General features: G+C 41.7%; 1 protein-coding gene across 1 annotated transcript; it reads left to right on the forward strand.

The window, feature by feature from the left end:
- The first annotated feature begins 11,510 nt into the window (after positions 1 to 11,510).
- LOC123400101 (wax ester synthase/diacylglycerol acyltransferase 4-like) lies at positions 11,511 to 19,359 on the forward strand. Its single transcript, XM_045094512.1, has 2 exons — positions 11,511 to 11,823; positions 19,156 to 19,359. Exons 1-2 carry the CDS (start codon positions 11,638 to 11,640, stop codon positions 19,354 to 19,356), a joined length of 387 nt encoding a protein of 128 aa, XP_044950447.1. The 5' UTR covers positions 11,511 to 11,637; the 3' UTR covers positions 19,357 to 19,359.
- Positions 19,360 to 23,102: the final 3,743 nt, after the last annotated feature.

Here is a 23,102-nt window from a genome sequence, read left to right on the forward strand (position 1 = left end):
AACGAAGATTGATATATAGGATGACCTCATTTGATTACCGGGAGGTTTTTGGAGTTACCGGGGATGTACCGGGAATGACGAATGGGTTCCGGGTGTTCACCGGGGGGGGGGGGCAACCCACCTCGGGGAAGCCCATAGGCCTTGGGGGTGGCGCACCAGCCCTTGGTGGGCTGGTGGGACAGCCCAAGAGGGCCCTATGCGCCAAGGATAGAAAATCAAAGAGAAAAGAAAAAAAAGAGGTGGGAAGGGAGAGAAGGACTCCACTTTCCAATCCTAGTTGGACTAGGATTGGAGGGGGACTCCTCCTCCCCTTGGTGCGCAGACCTTGGGGCTCCTTGAGCCTCAAGGCAAGCCTTCCCTCCCTCCTCCTATATATATGGAGCAATTAGGGCTGATTTGAGACAACTTTTCGAAGGCAGCCCGACCACATACCTCCACGGTTTTACCTCTAGATCGCGTTTCTGCGGAGCTCGGGCGGAGCCCTGCCGCGATCAGATCACCACCAACCTCCGGAGCGCCGTCACGCTGCCAGAGAACTCATCTACCTCTCCGTCTCTCTTGCTGGATCAAGAAGGCCGAGATCATCGTCGAGCTGTACGTGTGCTGAACGCGGAGGTGCCGTCCGTTCGGCACTAGATCGTGGGACAGATCGCGGGACGGTTCGCGGGGCGGATCGAGGGACGTGAGGACGTTCCACTACATCAACCGCGTTCACTAACGCTTCTGTTGTGCGATCTACAAGGGTACGTAGATCGGAAATCCCCTCTCGTAGATGGACATCACCATGATAGGTCTTCGTGCGCGTAGGAAAATTTTTGTTTCCCATGCGACGTTCCCCAACACAGACCTTTAGTTCCGGTTGTTGGCTCCAACCGGGACGAAAGCTAGGTATTGGTCGCGGTTGGAGCCACCAACTGGGACCATAGTGTGGTGCTGGCCGGGCCAAATTTTTAGTCCCACCTCGCTAGCGGAGAGAACTCGCGAGTGGTTTATAAGCGCTGCTGCGCACACCCTGTCGAACACCTCACAAATGCAAGATGTCAGCCTTATCTGTCACCGCATGTGGGCCTATTGGGCCTTCTGCGGGCCTGAATCCTGGCCCAACCAGCTGGTTGGGTTTCTAGTCGTATTCACGAAGTGGTGGCCCACTAGGTGGCATTTAAAAAACTATTTTTTAGTTTTGTTTTGTACTTTATTTATTTTATTTTGTTCCTATTTACTGTTTTTAGTGATTCTTTTTTGCTTTTGGTCACAAAATTTTTCAAAATGCACCATTCAAAGCCACATCATCAATTTTCAACAATTTCTGACTTCATTTGGTATTTTTTAATGCATTTACTGCTTTTTGAGCTAAATGACCATGAAATTGAAAATCACTACAAATGAACTCTGAAAAGGTCAAAAGTTGGTATGGAATCATCATTTCACCCACATATCATGTGCTAAAAAGTTGAGAGGGTTACGTCAAAAACTGGATGCACTTCGTGTACAAAATGGACAATGTCTTTCGAAGTATCAAGGTTTCATACGAAAACTCATCTATTACAAAGGGTTTTCATTTTTATGAAATTATTTGAAGTCCAGACTTTTTGTGTGTTCAAAATGCACTATTCAAAGCCACATGGTCAATTTTCAACAATTTCCGACTTCATTTGGCGTTTTTAATGCATTTCGTGCTTTTTTGAGCAAAATGACCATGAAATTGAAAAACACTACAAATAAACTATGAAAAGGTTGAAAGTTGGCATGGGATCATAATTTCGCCCACATAGCATGTGCTAAAAAGTTGAGAGGGTTACGACTAAAACTGGATGCACTTCGTGTACAAAACGGACAATCTCTTTCGAAGTATCAAGGTTTCATATGAAAACTCATGTGTTACAAAGGGATTTCATTTTTATGAAATTATTTGAAGTCCAGACTTTTTGTTTGTTCAAAATGCACCATTCAAAGCCACATCATCAATTTTCAACAATTTTTGACTTCATTTGTTATTTTTAATGCATTTACTGGTTTTTTTGAGCTAAATGACCATGAAATTGAAAAGAACTACAAATGGACTATGAAAAGGTTGAAAGTTGGCATGGTATCATAATTTCACCCACATAGCATGTGCTAAAAAATTGAGAAGGTTACGGCAAAAACTGGATGCACTTCGTGTACAAAACGGACAATCTCTTTCGAACTATAAGGGTTTTAGACGAAAACTCATGTGTTACAAAGGGATTTCATTTTTATGAACTCATTTGAAGTCCAAACTTTTTGTGTGTTCAAAATGCACCATTCAAAGCCACATCATCATTTTTCAACAATTTGTGACTTCATTTGGTATTTTTCATGCATTTACTGCTTTTTTTGAGCTAAATGACCATGAAATTTAAAAGCACTACCAATGAACTCTGAAAAGGTTGAAAGTTGGCATGGTATCATCATTTCACCCACATAGCATGTGCTAGAAAGTTGAGAGGGTTACGGCAAAAACTGGATGCACTTCGTGTACAAAACGGACAATCTCTTTCGAAGTATCAGGGTTGCATACGAAAATTTATCTGTTGCAAAGGCATTTCATTTTATGAACTTTTTAGCACATGGATACGAAATACCACCTTATAAGATGTTCACTAAAACATCTGTAGTCTAATGGTCAGGCTGAGCGAGCTAATTAGGAGATTCTGCATGGGATCAAACCCCGTCATATGTTTCCCTTACAACGTACTTCGGGTTGTTGGGTCGAGGAGCTCCCTGTAGTGCTTTGGAGTATCAGGACTACACCAAACAGATCTGCTAGTTACACACCCTTCTTTCTTGTTTATGGGGCTAAGGCGGTTTTACCTAGTGATATAAGGTATGATTCTCTACGAGTCGCGGCTTATGTGGAGGCAGATAATGAGCAGGCACATCAGGATTCTTTGGACGCCTTAGAGGAAGAGCGTCATTAGGCTGCAACACGGTCTGCTATATATCAACAAGACCTACGCAGCTATCACAACCGAAGAGTTAATAGCCAGATTTTCCAGGAGGGCGACTTAGTGCTTCAATTAATTCAAGATCACACACACATGCACAAGCTATCACCCCCATGGGAAGGTCCTTTTGTCATCAATAAAATTCTTCATAATGGATCCTATTATCTGATAGACCTTCGTCCGCATTAGCCAACTTCGGAGGAAGAGACGGCCTCGCCGTGGAACATTGCCCACCTTAGGCCTTATTATACTTAGAGCCTTTGGCTCCTTATCCATGTACATAGTTTAGTTTTTGTATTACTTTTATCAAGACAATAAAGCCGTCACCCACGAAATTGAGGGTTTCTGCCATTTCAGCCTACATAATGTGCACGAGTCTCTATTGTTTTCATAAGCCGCCCAAGAGGATGAGCCGCTGCCAAGGAGGTCATTCAAACATGGACGCTATTAGTATCAAAGAAGATGAACCACCATGTTGCGATCATTCAAACATGGATACTGATAAGCCAAAGACAACCAGTTGCCACGATGCATGGTTCAAACATAGGCGCCAATTTATGTTCTTGAGAATCAAGCATGCTTGCCTGGGGGCTATTGGTTCCTAGGTTGTTTTGCAGTAATAGCATTGTCTTATGCAATCCTATGCTTGACTTTTCCCTAATCATAAGTCACTTGGGGGCTTCCAATCATTGAATTCAGCTTTCTTACCCATTTGGCTAGCGAAAAATTACCGATATATAATGGTTATACTAGACTATACGCCTTTGCGACTCCCCTTATTGTCCCCATATACTCTTGGCGAGTCAATCCATTGTGGACCCTGACTTGTCAATGTTAAAACACTGAGGTGTCGTGTGAGAGCCGGCATATGGAAAATAGACAAACCATAGGTTCATGGAACCTACTTCATTGAAGCCTAACTTGAGCCTCATCCGCCAGTCTAAATTATAAAGGTCATTTCACAAACCTATCTTAGGGTATGACTAGAGCCTTGCAAGCCCGTCTACCTGTCATGACTCACTGAGCCGACTTATTTATACTAATTTGATGCCCTATATGGTGTTATGTTTTCTAGGGAAGGATTCAACATTTTGGCCGATTCATGCAAAGCATTGTGGCTATGAAGTGATTTTTCTTATGAAGGAAAAATCCAACTGCAGGATAGTCAATTTCAGAAAGGGGTCTTATATTACAAAAGCGATGCCAAAAGTTTCAGCATGCACAAAAGCATAACACGGAACATACATTTTGAATCTATGTCTATTACAAGGCCACAGAGAGTCCAAACGAGTTGCGTCCAAAGTTTTATGCAATTACATATTTTCTCCGGTCATAAAGCTGTGTCGGGTCACCTTCGAGAAAATCTGGGTGGCTAAGTCGCCTCCGTGTTATCCTGCGGCGGGTCTTCTGGGTCCTGGATTTGAAGATTGCCCATATCCCAATTGCAATGGGTTAAAGCATGGAATTCAGCTTCTTCGTGCAAGATTGGGGATAGGTCAACTTCAGGGGCAAAGAGAGGCTTACGACGTTGAGGAGTTAAGTTGGTCGGCTCATAACTCGGAGGTCGAACTCGTACGTTGTCATCACTGTAACCCGGCTAATAAGACTTCAGGTTCACTTTTCCTAATAGGTGACTCGTAGGCACGCGAGACTCCCTTACACAATTGGCATAATCCTCCTGATTAAAACACGATCCGTCTTCTTTGGTTTCAGGTAAACCTCGAGTGATTTCTTCTGGTTTGAGTTCAGATGCGTACGCTAAAGCCCGGCTCAATGCAGCTATAGCACCTTTTCGGGCAACCGACCTATTCAGTTCCTCGATTTTCTTGGGGATTGTCGAGAGCCGCCTTAGCACGTCAGGGATGAATTTTGCAGGGTCTTTTTCACCCATTACAGCTCTAATCTTCAACAAGCTTCCAGCATACAGCTGCTCTTTAAGAGTATATAAAGCTTTCAGTTTCACAATGCAATCATCCTAAAGATTACGAGTCCGGAGACTTGCAAAACAAATTTTCAAGAGTATGAGTCGCGTGGCGGGTCTTTATTCTTCAGAATCCGACGGGCGGCGCTGCTCTGGCGACAGGGTTGAGGTCGGGCGCGACGGCTAGATCTGGGGCGCGTGACTGCTAGCCCGCCGGAGGTCCAGGGAGGGGCCAATGGGGCTTTCTGCGAGGGTCACGCCTGGGCAACGACTAGATCTGGCACGGGGAGCTCGGGCAAGGCGACGACGGTTGCCTCTGCCCGGATCGGGCTCTGGGCAGGCCGGAGACGGGCTTCGCGGGGCCCTGGCGGCGCTGGGCGGTGGGAAGATGCGGCTGGGCAGATGGTTGCACGGAAAATGAGGTGAAGCTAGGGTTAGGCTAAATTAGGCAGGGGAGGTGTTTAAAAAGGTGTGGGGGCTAGGGTTAGGGGTTTTGCACCGTTTTCGGGTCGTCGGATCTCGATCGGACGGTCCGAAAAGGAGGGGTAGGCTCGATGGATGGTACTGGGGTGTGTAAAATAGGTTAGGTGGGGAAGAGAGGGAGGTTTGCGGCCCGGCAATGAGATTTAAACACCAAAAAATGTTCGCCGATAAGCCGAAGACGGTGCCTCTACGGTAGACCATTTGGTTATCAACCCGACTCGGTTTGCGATGAAATTTGGTAGGCGGCCTACGTACAATAAAACAAGTCCACACGTCAAGTTTCAATCCAATCCGAGAATATTTCAAACACACTTTCAAAAACAATATTTTAACGATGCCGCGGGCGCGTGCGTGTGTGGTTGGTCTTCAAACGGTCAATGAGTAAAACAGAGAGAACCGACAACTAATAACGGATGTAAGTTTTGAAAACTGACGGCAACGGAGTGCCGATGCAATGCAGATAATGCGCATGATGCGATGATGAATGCGACAAACAAATAAATCACATGACGACAATGGAATAAACGGGAATCTTTCGGAGCGTCGGTCTCGGGTTGTTACACCAGGACGCAAGGATGGCGAGTCTTGGCCCACAAGGGAGGAGGCTGCTAGGAGTTTCCCTACTTAACAAAGCAAGGCGAGTTAGAAACATAATAGGTCACGAGTCACAATGTGACCCGGACTCTTGTAAACCTAGGGTCTTGACCTGTATATAAAGGCGAGTCTCTAGGGGTGATAGACTTAAGTTACAATCAATCGAGAGCTAGGTCAGGTGAAACCGCACCCTTGCAATCAATTTCATCATCAATACACATAAAGTAGGACATAGGCTTGTACCTCCGCCGGAGGGGCCGAACCATGGTAACTCGTCTTTCGTTCCCGATGAACCCCTTTGAGTCGCCACATGATTGTGATGGCTTCATCCTTAAGTCCTTTCACGAGGACATCTGCCGTGATAAAACCACGACAGATAATGTCACCACCTCCACCTCACGATCGCACTCGATGAATCTGCGTGCTCCATGGCCCAAAGAAGGAGCTCTACGTGCAGCCGTGCGACCCCCCCCCCCCCCCCCCCCCCCCCCGGTGAGGATATACTTTCTCTCGCTCAGATTCAAATGTCTGCTCATCAAGTGCGTTGTCGCCGCTAACTGCCGCTTGTTGTGAAACCAAGAACCGATTTCCCTCAACCTGGCGAACTTTACCTCGTCGCCGCCGGAGATCTTCACGTACTCGTCTTCCATCGCGGTTTCGAATTTGATAGAAAAGGGGATCGCCGATGGTGCGACAATGGAACATGAGATGAGGGGCAATGAAAGAGGATAGGGCTTGACGGCGACGGTTCTAGATTGGGCGACGGGGGCGACGTGCTGCTAAAGAAAAATGATGTACTAATTTGCCCTTGACTTAACAGAAGGGCATGTATAATTTTCAGTACCAATCCCATTGGTATTATGACTTACGAATACATATGAAGTAGTACTATCAAGTACTAGCAATTTTATCACCATTAGAACACAGTCAACGAGCGGTGAAACAAAAAGTCAACGACTCCAAAACTTGTATTATAATTATTCATCTAAAACTTATGATTTTGTCGCATGCTCTTATCAAGTTTAATAGATAAATTTTAAGACATTTTTTTGTCGGCACAAAAATCATGATTTTATGGATTGCTCGTAGAAAGTTTGAAAAGTTGAAACTTAATGTTTATTTTCATCAACACATATTCAAAATATGATTTTATTTGAGAGCCCTGGTCACAAAAACACGAATATGAAAAAGAACTTACTTTAGAACGTTTGTCAAAAGATACAAGAATTTGAAAACCGGAAGCCAAAACTAAAAACACGCACGGGGGACTCGGTGCCATGAGATCAATCAACGTTGTCACAAAACGTTGTCCGCGGATGAGCTCATCAATGGTAGCCCCTCGTCCCCACACACACATAAATCAGAGGAGCCAGATGCTTAATTACTGTTCAATATGATTAGACCGGTAACTATCAACGGTCTCAACTGTTCTGATAGTGTTACTTGGTTGGCCAAGAAAAAGACCACGATGCCGTCAACTGTTCTGATAGTGTTACTTGGCCAAGAAAGACCACGATCCGGTCGAAATTGCATAGGAGCATTCGGCAAAGACGCTCATCGAAATCTTGTTCATGCAGTTTTTTTGGGATCCACATCCACTAAAATAGCTCCAACACATTCGTTACTTTCTTCCTTCGTATTCCACTGCTGCGTATTTTAGTTTCGGGGTCCCCGCAGTTCTGTCGGAGCAGAGTTTCTGTGAGCGAAGTTATTATCAGACCCAACTACTATCCCTCAACTACCTCACTCTTAATGCATGTACTGGTATGTCTTAACTTTTAACGGCCAACCATACCATTTATAAACCGTGACGTAGGGAGTAGTACTGAACTGGATCCAACGCAATTAACTTACACATTGACTGACAAACTACTAGTGCAAGTTTTCAACGAAGAATTGAGGGGTGTTTGGTTACAGGGACTAAACTAGAAAAAGTTTCTTTTAATCCCTGCCTAATCAAACAGAAAAGATATTTCCTCAAGGGACTAGAAAAAGACTTTATTGAAGGGTCTTTTTTCTACAGTTTTTGGGACTAAAAAAAGTCTAGTTCCTTGAAACCAAACACCCCCTGACTGAAAACAGATGAATGTAAACTTGTCCGGTAATTACAATGGAAAGGTACCTCTAAAAAACTTACAATCAAAAGATAAAGGGTAAAAATTAAAATAAAAGATGCATCTAAAAAGACTTAGGCTAATTTTTCTTTTGCAGTATTTGATGAACATTATTGTTTTATCAGAAACCACAGTTTCAAAACTTTGCAGTGTTTGGTTTCAACAAATATCACAATTTTATGAACATATTATCTCTAATATCATGTTTTCGTGTAGTATTTAAGAAAATATGTCTTCACCACTTTTTTCTAAACTGGAGAAGAAAATCCTATTGTTTATGAAAACTGAATACCGAGGTTTTAGGTCGGTCGCAACTTTCAACGGACAACCACATCATTGGTCCTGTTTGGATCAATTGGTTAGGGTTAGAGTTTGTTAGGTGGGACTGAACTAACCCAAAATATTCAAACAAGAGGGTTAGAGTTGATTAGATGCATCTAACCCATCCAAAAGAAATAAGCCATCCAAGAGGTGCTTATTTGGGTTAGAGTTAGGTGGGGCTCAGAAAAAAATTGCTTTTTCCTCTACCTCCACCACATCAAATTCTGGTTAAATGAGCCAAAAGGCGTATTTATTGACAATCTAACCCTGTCATACAAACACACTTTGGTTAGAGTTAGTTTAGGGTTAGTCCAGAATTAGCATCTAACTCTAACCTCTAACTGAGTTAGCATATCCAAACAGGGCCATTCCTATTAGTGAACTGGACCCAACACATTTAGCTTACACATTGACTGACAACTACTAGTGCAAGTTTTCAATGGAGAATTGATTGAAAATAAATGAATGCAAACTTGCCATGTACTATTCACAGTGGAAAGGTACCCCTAAAATACTTATAGTCAAAAGACAAGCGGTAAAATGTAAAATAAAAGATGCATCTAAAAAGTCTTAGGGTTTTTTTCCAGTATTTCGTGAATTTTATGGTTTTATCAGAAACCACACTTTGAAAACTTTGAGGTGTTTGGGTTCAACAAATATCACAGTTTTAAAAACATATTATCTCTAATACCATGTTTTTCTGTAGTATTTAAGAAAAGATGTCTTGACCACTTTCTTCTAAACTGAAGAAGAAAAAACTGTGGTTTATGAAAACTGGATACCGAGGTTTTAGATTATTAAGGTTCTGAGAAAATTATTTTGCCAAACTAGGCATTAGTACAAACAATGTCCTAGTAAGCATTCATATAATAATTTGGTTACATGATTAATTAGGGTCGGACCGTTTATAATACAAATTACCATATTTTCATCATTAAGCATTATTATTTTCGTCGTACTAAATTACACGACAGAAACACAACTTGAGAAAAGGGATGGGGTGAAGTTAATTATCCATCAACACTGTACTTAGCTGTCCACCCTGGAGCTGCATGTAATATCGAAGCAAATGTACTCACTATGCCGTTGTACGCTAGGGTCGAGTATTCACACCCAACAAATCATTTCTTATATAGCGGCACGGACCATGAGATAGCAGGCGAGCGGGCATGATTTTGGAGTGAGTAGCCGCCGAGTGCTCCTAGTCCACATCCTAAGGCTGGCGCCTTAAAATGTAGTACTTCCTTTCTTCTCGACTCCTTTGAAATTCTTGTTTATTTTTTTTTAAAAAGGAGGATGATCCCTAGCCTCTGCACCTTGTAGATGTATGCAGCCAATTTAGTTATTATTCATAAATATCTTACAAAATAGTACATTGGAAAGTCTGAAGTCACAATTCTAGCAACATCTGTCACTACTCATATCCATTTGATAAAGACATGTCGATAGTCCGAGCCTAGTACCAAACAGTCATCGCACACATACATTACATCTAAAGCCGAATGCCCCAACCAAGTCAAATACCTAGTTTGGGATGCAATCTGATCTAACACACTCATCGGTCTTCCCTGTCATCTTTCACTGATTCATCTTTAGAGCAGGTATTGACGCATCAATCTTGCTACGCCTCTCGTCGATGCACCCACGACGCGAGACAATGCCTCCTCCTCCCCGCGCTCGTCCATCATCACTCATATGTCGTTGAGTCCCTGCCGCACCACGCCGTCGAAAATTCACGTCGTCGATGCATCACATGTAATGACGCTCCACCGCTAGAACCGTCCACGGGTCCTTCAAGCCAATGCACACTTCCAAGAATGACGACCCAAGGAGGGAACGACACAAGTGCGCCGCAATCATCCGATCGACTGGTCTTTAGTTTTCCCCGGAGGTATATAGTGGAAGGAGTTGGGAGCTTCACCTCGATGATGCATTCAAGAAGGAAACAACGCCGAGGGCCATCATTGGCTCCGGCCACCGATCGAAGACCGGGGTTTCACCCGGATCTGTCACATAAGCTTCCAACTGACAACATGTGCACCGTCCTGATCGTCTTCAAAGTCCCAGATTGGCCACCCAGATCCGACGACCATCCACAACCGTACTGCCACCGTGGGAGCCCTGGCACACCGGCCTCTACCTGCGTGTGCCACCATTGTAGTCTGGGAAGAGGACCGCCACCCTACCTCGCCAAACTGTGAGAACCGCCGAGAGGAATGCCCCAAGCTCATCACTACTCCCTCCGTTTCTTTTTACTCAACGTATCAGATTTGGTCAAAGTCAAACAACATAAAGTTTGACCAAATTTATATCAAAAAATATGAATATCTACTATATTAAAATTATATAGTATGAAAATACATCTCATGGTGCATCTGATAATATTGATTTCATGTTGTGAATGTTGATATTTTTTAATATAAAGTTAGTCAAACTAATCCGGAGCCAAAGTCACCAGGTCACTGGTGCAGATCCACCTTGGATAGGAACATCGCCACGTCATGCCGCCGCGAGAGGCCTGGGCTTCACCTACCACCACTATCCAGGGCCACTGCCTCGGGTCACCACCGTCAAGAAGTCCTTCACGTTGTTGCATCACCCATGCAGGCGCCCCACGCCGGCGAGCAGGGGCGCCACAGCGCCTTGTGCTTCGCCTAGGACCGAGGAGACCAGCCAACGCACCCCATCGCGCGAGGGGAAGAAGATGCCCCACCACTGCCCGCACCGGTCAGGCTTCGCCCGTCCGGGCCCTTGGGCGAGGACAATGGAGCTTGAGGCAGGCGGAGGCGACATGCGGCGGAGATCGGAGGTCCCTCCCCGTCGCCTCGCGGGGGCGGTATGGGTGGATTAGGTCTTGTGATGTTAGGTCATGGGTGTGTTTCTCTGTGCCTCAATCCGAAACGCTGTATAAACGACCAAAAAAACATAAAAAAATGAAAATAAAAATGAAATGAAAAAATGAAAAAAAAAATGCTGCTTTTAAGGTCTCGTACGCGCGCGTGTGTGTGTGTACAAGCTAGCAAGGAAGGACACGGAAAGGGGAACACATCCATACTCTTCATCCTATATATATACCTACCCACCTACAGACCGAGCAGATCACTCCGTAGTACATGCAGCGATCGACTCTTGAAACTAAAGTAGTAGCTATGAACGCTAGCAGTCTTAGCCCCTCGATAGCCTCTGTGCCAAGGAGCCGATTGCTCCCCATACGTACGCCGAGATCGGCAGCGTCCGAATGGACGACGACGGGCGGTTCCCCGGCGGCTATGGAGGGGAGGAGCCTGTCACCCCTACTGGAAGACTCATGGAAGCTATATACATCGTCGTTACCATCGGCCTTGGCTCTCCCGTAAACCTACCAGTCTTCAGCGCCGGCGTCGCCGCCGAACTTGCCCGTTTCCCACGCTTCCGCAGCATCCAAGTAAGAATACATGCATACTCTTACCAGTAACAGCATACTTAATGTTTTTGTCACTATCTAGTTAAACTAGTCGTCAACCCATACATTCGCACGGTCTAGGTCTAGATATACTGTGAAGCACTACTGGAATTCACAAAGTAACTTTAAAACATAAGCATGCACTTTAAAAGGATTGGTGCTGAAAAATGCACGGAAATTTATTGATGTTTCTGCATATTGTAATTTTTTTCTTAAAAATACGGTCATTTGTAAGCTACACAAAAGGGCAATTTTGTGGCTCCAAAAATGAAAAAGGTAAGTCTAGATGGATCCATATATTTGCCCTTCTATTGCATACACCACGGATGCAAATGTATATTAATAAGACTTAGTACATACATACTACTACACATTATTCTTACATGTATCATTGTTTGCTTTTTGAGGTTTCAAAATACTGTTTTTTGTTCTCTCTTTTTTATCAGTCTCCATGTACCTGGGCTCTTTTTTTTGTCAATATTCCATATCATGTGCCTTGTTGTCATGGTTTTACTGGTAATATTTCCATTTAACCACAAATGGAAGCTTGAAAACCTTATAATAACATGATCAGGCATGACAAAGTCCAATAAAAAATAACATGGACATCATGGCATTTCAGTTTGAGAAATTTCAAACTCAAATTATGAAAGAGAATAATTGAAATGTGGGCATATCTTACCTATGCATAAATCTGTAATACTTTTCCTTCTGGGTGTAGCCAAGTATGTATATTTCACCTCTTGGTATTTCAGATGCACTGATCTATACCATTTGTGCCTGAAAAAATCTAACAAAAACGAATTAGGGTAAATAGCATCCAACCGCGCATATATAACGTATAGAAAAGAATGATCGTACATGCATCTTCACATATATAATGGATCTCTGTCCCTTCTCTTATGTTATATGTATGGATTACAGTAACAACTTGAGATATGATCAACATAATTACTCCCATGTAATTGGCTGATAATAAGACCCGTGATATGCAACAATATGATGTAAACTTTTTTGTAGTTCATAATAATACATCCAGAAAATTCCTTAAATATATGGCAGTACTACTCTTTTTAATCTCATTATAGATATGAAGAGTGACCTTGTCACTCTATTGCATGACATAAAGACAATCGTCTAAATAACAATTTAAACGCAAATGAATGTAGAAATCCTTGTGAACATAATTACACTCAAATCTTTTTCCCGCTGATCATAGATACTAATTAAAGAGAACAATTCACTAATCATACATGCAGGTTACCATATTAGGAAGTGCAAAAAAATAATATTGCCTTCAATCCTTAATTCTAGTTCGGTAGAGGTTTGGTGCCACCACCTTTATCAGAACAACAATTACTTCACTGTCAAAAATAACCCCTAAAATCTCCAGTACATATAATAATCAGTTATTTTCACATTCAACATAAATAGGCGATGTACTTTACTTTTGCTTGTAGAGTAATACATACCATGTACTCATGCATCCTTCGAACCTGATGATCAGCTCTTGTTACTGTTGACTGCACACCATTCTCTCCCACAAACAAATTTATCATAGAACCTGATGGTCGTTCATAGATTCTCCTTAGACTTTCACTTGTACCTCTGGTAATGAAATAAATTATTTTGACTTGCAGGAATTTCATCCAACATCTAGCCAAAAATTAAGGAAAAATATATCTGCAACATCATCCAAAAAAATTGTATAGTGAACCATGGAAAAGCTGTGACATCATCCAAACAAAATTCAGTGCTGCAATGCAGAAACGTTGTTCCATTACTCCAAAAAAACATGGTTCCCCAGTATAGAAATATGAAAGAAAAACATTCATGTTTGCTGTCCTATTTAAGCACCAAATTATGAATCCTTATTTTTATACATCACATAACCATGCAACTAAAAAACATGTGCAGTTCAAATAGTACTTGAGCTACATCTATGACCAGTTGGTTTAAAATCTAACTACGTGATCTAATAACACTAGTAGAAATAGGGCCTATAGCCCCAGTTCGGTTGGGCCATTAGTCCCGGTTCATGAAGCTAATAGGACTCCACGTGGCGCTGTTTGGGCGAGTGTGGAGGGAGGACCTTTAGTCCCGGTTCGTGTTACCAACCGGGACTAAAGGCTCCACCTGTTTATTTTGTTTGACCCGAAAAGGTAGATGTTTTTTGAATTCTTTTTCAAATTTTATTTTTTAATATTTTTGATTTGTATTTATGTTTTATTCCCACTTTCAAATCTTTGAATTATTTGACAACTTAATCTGGTTGAGTGTGGAGGGAGGACCTTTAGTCCCGATTCATGTTACCAACCGGGACTAAAGGCTTCACCTGTTTATTTTGTTTGACCCGCTGTCAAATTTTTGAATTATTTGACAATTTAATCTCTAATCAAGCTTCCTGACCGGTCACCCATCCTATCACTGCTTCAAACCGAGCACGCTTAACTTTCTGGTTTTATCGCCCCTAGTTACCAAGTTTGCACTTCTTGTTTTCGTGACAATAGTAAGCTATCAATCCTAAACAACCTTAGGTCTTGATGTCATGTCACATGATTTAATTTTTTGAATTCCAAAAAAATATAAATAATAAACAAAATAAGTAATAATAATAGTGAATTTCAATGAAAACAACCTAATATTTTATTCTTTTTTGCCATTTATTCATTTAATATGGCATAATTAATATCTTTAAATATGTAAATCTAAAATCGACAAATAATATATCCATTATTATTAGAAAAATGTGAGGAATCCAAATATGACATCATTTATTTATTTTTAAATAAAATTATTTTTTCTGATTTTTCTGGAAAAAAACTTCTTTTTAAAATAACTTTTTTTACATTTGGAATTTTGAGCATCTGAGAAAACTTCACCGGGCAAGCCCGGGTGAAATCGAGTCTCAATTTTTCTCTAGGTTTTTTTGATATATTAAACTTTTTTTTGACATCGTATGCAAAAGTTATGGCCGTTTTACATTTTTTTCCTTTGTTTTGCAAAAACGGTCAAAATTCATATCTCAAAATTTCTGTACCAACTAGACACTAAAACCTAACTACATCTCAAAGGATTTTATTTTTTGAAGATTTTATCATTTTTTTTATATTCTACAAAACTAAAAAAGCCGGTCCACTAGGGGGGTAGAGTTTGAAAATTTCAGAATCCCCCTTTAGCCAAGAGTCCAATCATACCGTCGACAACATCTGCTAGCACCGTCCGCGCCAGAGTCACAACTAAGGTTAACCAAGCCAGAGTAACCCTTTCTAACTTCATTTGCTATTTTTCATGCATTTAATGATTTTTCTCAGCTAAATGGCACTAAAATTGAAAAGCATTATAATGAACTCTGAAAATGTTAAAACTTGGCATGGTATCATCATTTCACCCACATAGATTGTGCTAAAAAGTTGAAAGGGTTACGACAAAAACTGGATGCACTTCGTGTACAAACTGAACCATCACCTTTGAAGTATCAAGGTTTCACACGAAAACCCATCTCGTATAAAGGCATTTCATTTTTTTACTTATTTCAACTCCAGACTTTTTGTGCATTTTGTGCATTCAGTATGCACCATTCAAAACCACGTCCTAAAAATTCAACCCTTTATAACTCCATTTGCTATTTTTCAAGCATTTAATAATTTTTTGAGCTAAATGACCCTGAAACTGAAAAATTCGACAAATGAACTCTGAAAAGGTTGAAACTTAGCATGGTATCATCATTTCACCCACATAACATGTGCTACAAAGTTGAGAGGGTTAAAATGTACTGAAAGAACTAACTAAAAATAATATAAACAACAATTAAATGATTAAAACAACTATATAAGCAAAAGAATATTGTTTTAATTAAAATCCTAATTTAAATTATTCTAAAAATAACCAAATAAATTTTAATGTGACAACAATGTAACACATGACTAGGAGCAAAAAGAATTAAATTAAAAACTATTTGTAAACTGAAGTTATTCACAATCTGGATTTTAAGAAAATTTGAACAAATTCAGATTTAAACCTTTCAAATTTGAAAACTAATGACAGAAACATAAACTAGACAAAATTTTGAATCTAATGCAAAAAGAATCACTCAAAAACATCAAATATCCTAAAAGATATAAGCAATTTAAAACAGAAACTACAAACAGAAAACAAATTTAAAAACAGAAAAAAAAAATCAGAACCCCTTTAGTCCCGGTTCGTGTCTCGAACCGGGACTAAAGGTTTCATTTAAACCGGGACTGATGCCCGACCGGTGTAATTGCCGCTCGAACCAGGACTAATGCTAACATTAGTCCCGGTTCATAATGGAACCGGGACTAATGTGTAAATCGAGCTGGGACGAAAGCCCTGTTTTCTACTAGTGTAATAAGTATACAATTTGGCCGCTTAATATATGGAGAATGTTCGAACCCTAATCATCATACCTTCACATAATTCTGTCATGAAGGATAATCAGAGATGTACGGGCAGATAATCGGAGCTTTAGCACATACTTGAACGAAACCTATAAACCATTCAAATCTTCTAAACAACATCATCTGAATATGTTACCGATTATGCTGATTGCATGGTTCTTTTTTCCGTGATGGATTTAATTAATTTGAAGGATCGAGAATAGAGTTGGGATCAACATGTCACCAGTCCGCAGTTCGTTCACAGGGCAACCTCACTATTAGAGACAGAAAAACACATCCTCCTTCGTTGCATTGTTTGAAGATTATTAGGAGATAATACACTGCAGAATAAAGAAATCAATCGAATTAGTAGAAAATTTTGACAAATATTTGGTGAGCTCTGTACACCCATTGTTTTCACGCCGGCTCGGCCACTTACTAAATCTGCTCCTATCCATACAACATAATCAAGTCTAGACATGCTGAATTGGATGGGCATGCACATGGTGAATTTATTTTTAATCAGACGCTAAGTATAAAGAGATTTTTTTTGGATTTCTCATAAGACCAACTGACTGGAAATAAATCAGGGAATTAAAAAAATGAGGGCAGGTTACTTGCCTGTGGAGATTGAAATGGACAACCGAGGACCAACTTGACGACATCAAACAGGTAAATCTTTGTGCCACCAGTCCTTTGAAGGTTCATGGGCAAAGCGTCGTCCCGCCGGTGTCATTGGCTGCCATGTAACCATCATACATGCCGCGGCTAGACAACATCTACCACGTATATGTATGCAGTCGCATGGACATGCTGGCCTCTGCACGAAGTATGCCTACTTATAATGCTGAAAATTAACCGCTTGGATACACGGGTACACACACAGCAGATCGAGACGGATAGAGAAGAAGCAATTTGGGGGAGCAACCAACGTTGTACACATGGGGAAGAGGAGAGATCGCATGCTGCTTTGTCCGGCGGCTAGGGCTGACATTTTTGTTTTATGGTTGAGAGATTGAACGACTTTGGATGATGGGAGAGAGGTACATGCGAGAGAGATACCTGTTTTTTGTGTGTGACTCGATTGGATCACGGGAGAGAGATATATGTGTTCTTTTGGATGGTTACGACTTTGGATGATGGGAGAGAGGTACATGCGAGAGAGATACCTGTTTTTTTTGTGTGTGTGGCTCGATTGGATCACGGGAGAGAGATATGTGTTTTTTTCCGGTGAGTTGATCTACAACGTAATAATTTGGTCCCATCATATTAATGGCTCGTAAAATCTAATTAATGTTGTAATTTTTTGGAAGTCTCAAATTAGTATAATTATAGATTAAAGAGGTAATAACACCAACATGGTGCCCAAACTTGCGAGCGATGTTCACTTTGGTGCCCGAACTTGAAAAATACACCGAATCGATTCCAAAACTTGGCAATATGATTCAAATACGGTTCATATCACGTCTAGATACGTATGTATTGCTGACTAGAGATGCCAGCATGGCGCACGGCTCACTTGCAGTGCCGGATAGACGGACACAAAGAGTGTATCTCACTGATCATCGGGTCCCACCTGTTAGTATACAACTATAATAAACAAAAAAATGGTTAGGCTGGGATTCCAACTAGGGGAGTGTGCTCCATGAAAGACCTGCGTAACCACTTTCACGAGGTAAAATTATTGCCTATTCATCGTCACTAGCACAGTTGATCTACCTGACAAGACCGTTGAGTTAAATGGTGTAAAGTTAGTGCAACCCATTTTCCACCTATTAGTTATTTATTTATTTTTGGAAATTACAAGAAATTCAGGTAGTATATAAAGTGTTCATGCTTTTAGGAAATGCATTTCTAGTTGTAAAAAGTGTCCATATATTTTAATAAAGTAAATGTGTTTGTCAAAAGATATATTTTTGAATGAAAATAATTTTTAAAATATCCATAAATATATATATAACAGCCTAGTGTGACCCAATGATCTTATATATTCTTATATTTAAATTAACACATTTTAAACTATACATACATTTTTATAGTTAAAAAAACATTTTAAGACAACAAGATTCTAGATTTATCTTGGTTACTATTACAATATTTTATCTATGTTCTAAAATTTCTAAAAACGAAAAAAGGACACATGTGGAAGGGTGACATAAAAAGGAAAAAGACTAAAATTCTAAAACGGAGCACGTGGATATATCTTTTAAAATTGAAGATTTTAAAAATTAGATGAACAATTCAAAATGTATACATTTTGGAAAATTGTAAAATTATTTTATTATATACAAAAATTCTTTTAAAAATTTCGACAACGGTTTATTAATTGTTTATTATTATGTAAATTTTCATGAATTTTTAAAATTAAATTTTATGTTTTCTTAATATTGTTATTATAGGTTGAATACTTTTGTAATTGCTAATGAAGGAAAATAACTAACACGTGAAAAATGGATGGCATTGATTGCAACCCATTTAACTCCACGGTGTAGTTAGTTAAATAAACAGGAGCAGTGCATAGTACACAACAAACTTATTTTGATTATGTGGTTGGCGCGGGTCATTGATAGCATACAGGTCGCTGTTCGAATACCGGGGTATCTTTATTTTTTATTAATTTCAATTGTTCACTGGCAGGTGGGACCTGATGGTAATTGAGTCGTACACATTTTCTATGTTAGTTTGTCCGTCGCTGCAAATGGGTCCCGCGCCATGTTGACATGCCTAGTCAGCAACACATATGTATCTAAATGTGATTTGAACCGTATTTGAACCATACAACCAAGTTATAGAACCGGATCAATGTATTTTCCAAGTTTAGACATCAAAGTGATCATCGATGGCAAGTTTAGGTACTACAAGTGTTATTACCTCTAGATTAAACGCGTGAGTTCATACGTGTGTCAAATGGCAGGTGACAGATGGAGATGGGTCAAAGGACGACAACAACCCGCGGTGGGCGCGCAGGGCGGTGACCGTGGAAGACCACATGATCGTCCCGACGCTTGATCCCGCAGCTGTGAAGGCCGACCCGGACCGGGCCGTGGAGGACTTGTTGGAAATATGCCCTAGAGGCAATAATAAATTAGTTATTATTATATTTCTTAGTTCATGATAATCGTTTATTATCCATTCTATAATTGTATTGATTGGAAACACAATACTTGTGTGAATACATAGACAAAATACTGTCCCTAGTAAGCCTCTAGTTGACTAGCTCGTTGATCAAAGATGGTCAAGGTTTCCTGGCCATAGGCAAGTGTTGTCACTTGATAACGGGATCACATCATTAGGAGAATCATGTGATGGACTAGACCCAAACTAATAGACGTAGCATGTTGATCGTGTCATTTTGTTGCTACTGTTTTCTGCGTGTCAAGTATTTGTTCCTATGACCATGAGATCATATAACTCACGGACACCGGAGGAATGCTTTGTGTGTATCAAACGTCGCAACGTAATTGGGTGACTATAAAGATGCTCTACAGGTATCTCCGAACGTGTTCGTTGAGTTAGTATGGATCGAGACTGGGATTTGTCACTCCGTGTGACGGAGAGGTATCTCGGGGCCCACTCGGTAATACAACATCACACACAAGCCTTGCAAGCAATGTAACTTAATGTAAGTTGCAGGATCTTGTATTACGGAACGAGTAAAGAGACTTGCCGGTAAACGAGATTGAAATAGGTATGCGGATACTGACGATCGAATCTCGGGCAAGTAACATACCGAAGGACAAAGGGAATGACATACGGGATTATATGAATCCTTGGCATTGAGGTTCAAACGATAAGATCTTCGTAGAATATGTAGGATCCAATATGGGCATCCAGGTCCCGCCATTGGATATTGACCGAGGAGTCTCTCGGGTCATGTCTACATAGTTCTCGAACCCGCAGGGTCTGCACACTTAAGGTTCGACGTTGTTTTATGCGTATTTGAGTTATATGGTTGGTTACCGAATGTTGTTCGGAGTCCCGGATGAGATCACGGACGTTACGAGGGTTTCCGGAATGGTCCGGAAACGAAGATTGATATATAGGATGACCTCATTTGATTACCGGAAGGTTTTCGGAGTTACCGGGAATGTACCGGGAATGACGAATGATTTTCGGGAGTTCACCGGGGGGGGGGGGGGGGGCAACCCACCCCGGGGAAGCCCATAGGCCATTAGGGTGGCGCATCAGCCCTTAGTGGGCTGGTGGGACAGCCAAAAGGGCCCTATGCACCATACAAAGAAAAATCAAAGAGAAAAAAAAGGGAGGTGGGAAGGAAGGGAAGGACTCCCACCCACCAAACCAAGTCCAACTCGGTTTGGGGGGGCGAGCCTTCCCCCCTTGGCTCGGCCGACTCCCTTGGGAGTCCTTGGACCCCAAGGCAAGTCTCCCCCCTCCTCCTCCTATATATAGTGGGGTTTTAGAGCTGATTTGAGACAACTTTGCCACGGCAGCCCGACCACATATCTCCACGGTTTTACCTCTAGATCGCGTTTCTGCGGAGCTCGGGCGGAGCCCTGCTGAGACAAGATCATCACCAACCTCCGGAGCGTCGTCACGCTGCCGGAGAACTCTTCTACCTCTCCGTCTCTCTTGCTGGATCAAGAAGGCCGAGATCATCGTCGAGCTGTACGTGTGCTGAACGCGGAGGTGCCGTCCGTTCGGCACTAGATCGTGGGACTGATCGCGGGACGGTTCGCGGGGCGGATCGAGGGACGTCAGGACGTTCCACTACATCAACCGCGTTCACTAACGATTCTGCTGTACGATCTACAAGGGTACGTAGATCACTCATCCCCTCTCGTAGATGGACATCACCATGATAGGTCTTCGTGCGCGTAGGAAATTTTTTGTTTCGCATGCGACGTTCCCCAACAGTGGCATCATGAGCTAGGTTCATGCGTAGATGTCTTCTCGAGTAGAACACAAAAGTTTTTGTGGGCGGTGATGTGCGTTTTGCTGCCCTCCTTAGTCTTTTCTTGATTCCGCGGTATTGTTGGATCGAAGCGGCTCGGATCGACATTACTCGTACGCTTACGAGAGACTGGTTTCATCGCTACGAGTAACTCCGTTGCTCAAAGATGACTGGCGGGTGTCAGTTTCTCCAACTTTAGTTGAATCGGATTTGACCGAGGAGGTCCATGGATGAGGTTAAATAGCAATTCATATATCTCCGTTGTGGTGTTTGCGTAAGTAAGATGGGATCCTACTAGATACCCATGGTCACCACGTAAAACATGCAACAACAAAATTAGAGGACGTCTAACTTGTTTTTGCAGGGCATGCTTGTGATGTGATATGGCCAATGATGTGATGTGATATATTGGATGTATGAGATGATCATGTTGTAATAGATAATATCGACTTGCACGTCGATGGTACGGCAACCGGCAGGAGCCATAGGGTTGTCTTTATAACTAACGTTTGTGCTTGCAGATGCGTTTACTATTTTGCTAGGACGTAGCTTTAGTAGTAATAGCATGAGTAGCACGACAACCCCGATGGCGACACGTTGATGGAGATCATGGTGTGACGTCGGTGACAAGAAGATCGTGCCGATGCTTTGGTGATGGAGATCAAGAAGCACGTGATGATGGCCATATCATGTCACTTATGAATTGCATGTGATGTTAATCCTTTTATGCACCTTATTTTGCTTAGAACGACGGTAGCATTATGAGGTGATCTCTCACTAAAATTTCAAGACGAAATTGTGTTCTCCCCGACTGTGCACCGTTGCTACAGTTCGTCGTTTCGAGACACCATGTGATGATCGGGTGTGATAGACTCAACGTTCACATACAACGGGTGCAAAACAGTTGCGCACGCGGAACACTCGGGTTAAGCTTGACGAGCCTAGCATGTGCAGACATGGCCTCGGAACACATGAGACCGAAAGGTCGAGCATGAATCGTATAGTTGATATGATTAGCATAGAGATGCTTACCACTGAAACTATTCTCGACTCACGTGATGATCGGACTTGAGATAGTGGATTTGGATCATGTACCACTCAAATGACTAGAGAGATGTACTTTTTGAGTGGGAGTTCTTAAGTAATATGATTAATTGAAGTAATTGTCATGAACATAGTCTAATGGTCTTTGCGAATTACGATGTAGCTTGCGCTATAGCTGTACTGTTTTTATATGTTCCTAGAGAATATTTAGTTGAAAATTGATAGTAGCAAACTTTGCAGACTGAGTCTGTAAAACCGAGGATTGTCCTCGTTGCTACGCAGAAGGCTTATGTCCTTAATGCACCACTCGGTGTCCTGCACCTCGAGCGTCGTCTGTGGATGCTATGAACATCCGACATACACGTTGCTGATGACTACACGATAGTTCAGTGCAAAATACTTAATGGCTTAGAAGCAAGGCGCCGAAAACGTTGTAAAACGTCACGGAACATAAGTGATGTTCTAAAGAGATGAAATTATGATTTCATGCTTGTGCCCTTGTTAAGAGGTACGAGACCTCCGACAAGATTCTTTGTCCACAAAGTAAAGGAGAAAGGCTCAATCGTTGAGCATGTGCTCAGATTGTCTGAGTACGACAATCGCTTGAATCAAGTGGGAGTTAATCTTCCAGATGAGATAATGATAGTTCTCCAAAGTCACTGCCACCAAGCTGTGAGAGCTTCGTGATGAACTATAACATATCAAGGATACATACAATGATCCTTGAGCGATTCGCGATGTTTGACACTGCGAAAGTAGAAATCAAGAAGGAGCATCAATAGTTGATGGTTTGTAAAACCACTAAGTTTCAAGAAAGGCAAGGGCTAGAAGGGATACTTCGTGAAACGGCAAAACAGTTGCTGCACTAATGAAGAGACCCAAGATTAAACCCAAACCCGAGACTA

This window comes from Hordeum vulgare, chromosome 5H (genome assembly GCF_904849725.1).
Source record: "Hordeum vulgare subsp. vulgare chromosome 5H, MorexV3_pseudomolecules_assembly, whole genome shotgun sequence".
Classification (NCBI taxonomy): domain Eukaryota; kingdom Viridiplantae; phylum Streptophyta; class Magnoliopsida; order Poales; family Poaceae; genus Hordeum; species Hordeum vulgare.

Bases quoted from the DNA above. Each gene is read 5' to 3' on its own strand.
- LOC123400101 (XM_045094512.1), top strand. From the start codon at position 11,638: ATGGACGACGACGGGCGGTTCCCCGGCGGCTATGGAGGGGAGGAGCCT. The intron at 11,824-19,155 runs GTAAGAATACAT...GTCAAATGGCAG, and splicing joins CACGCTTCCGCAGCATCCAA to GTGACAGATGGAGATGGGTC.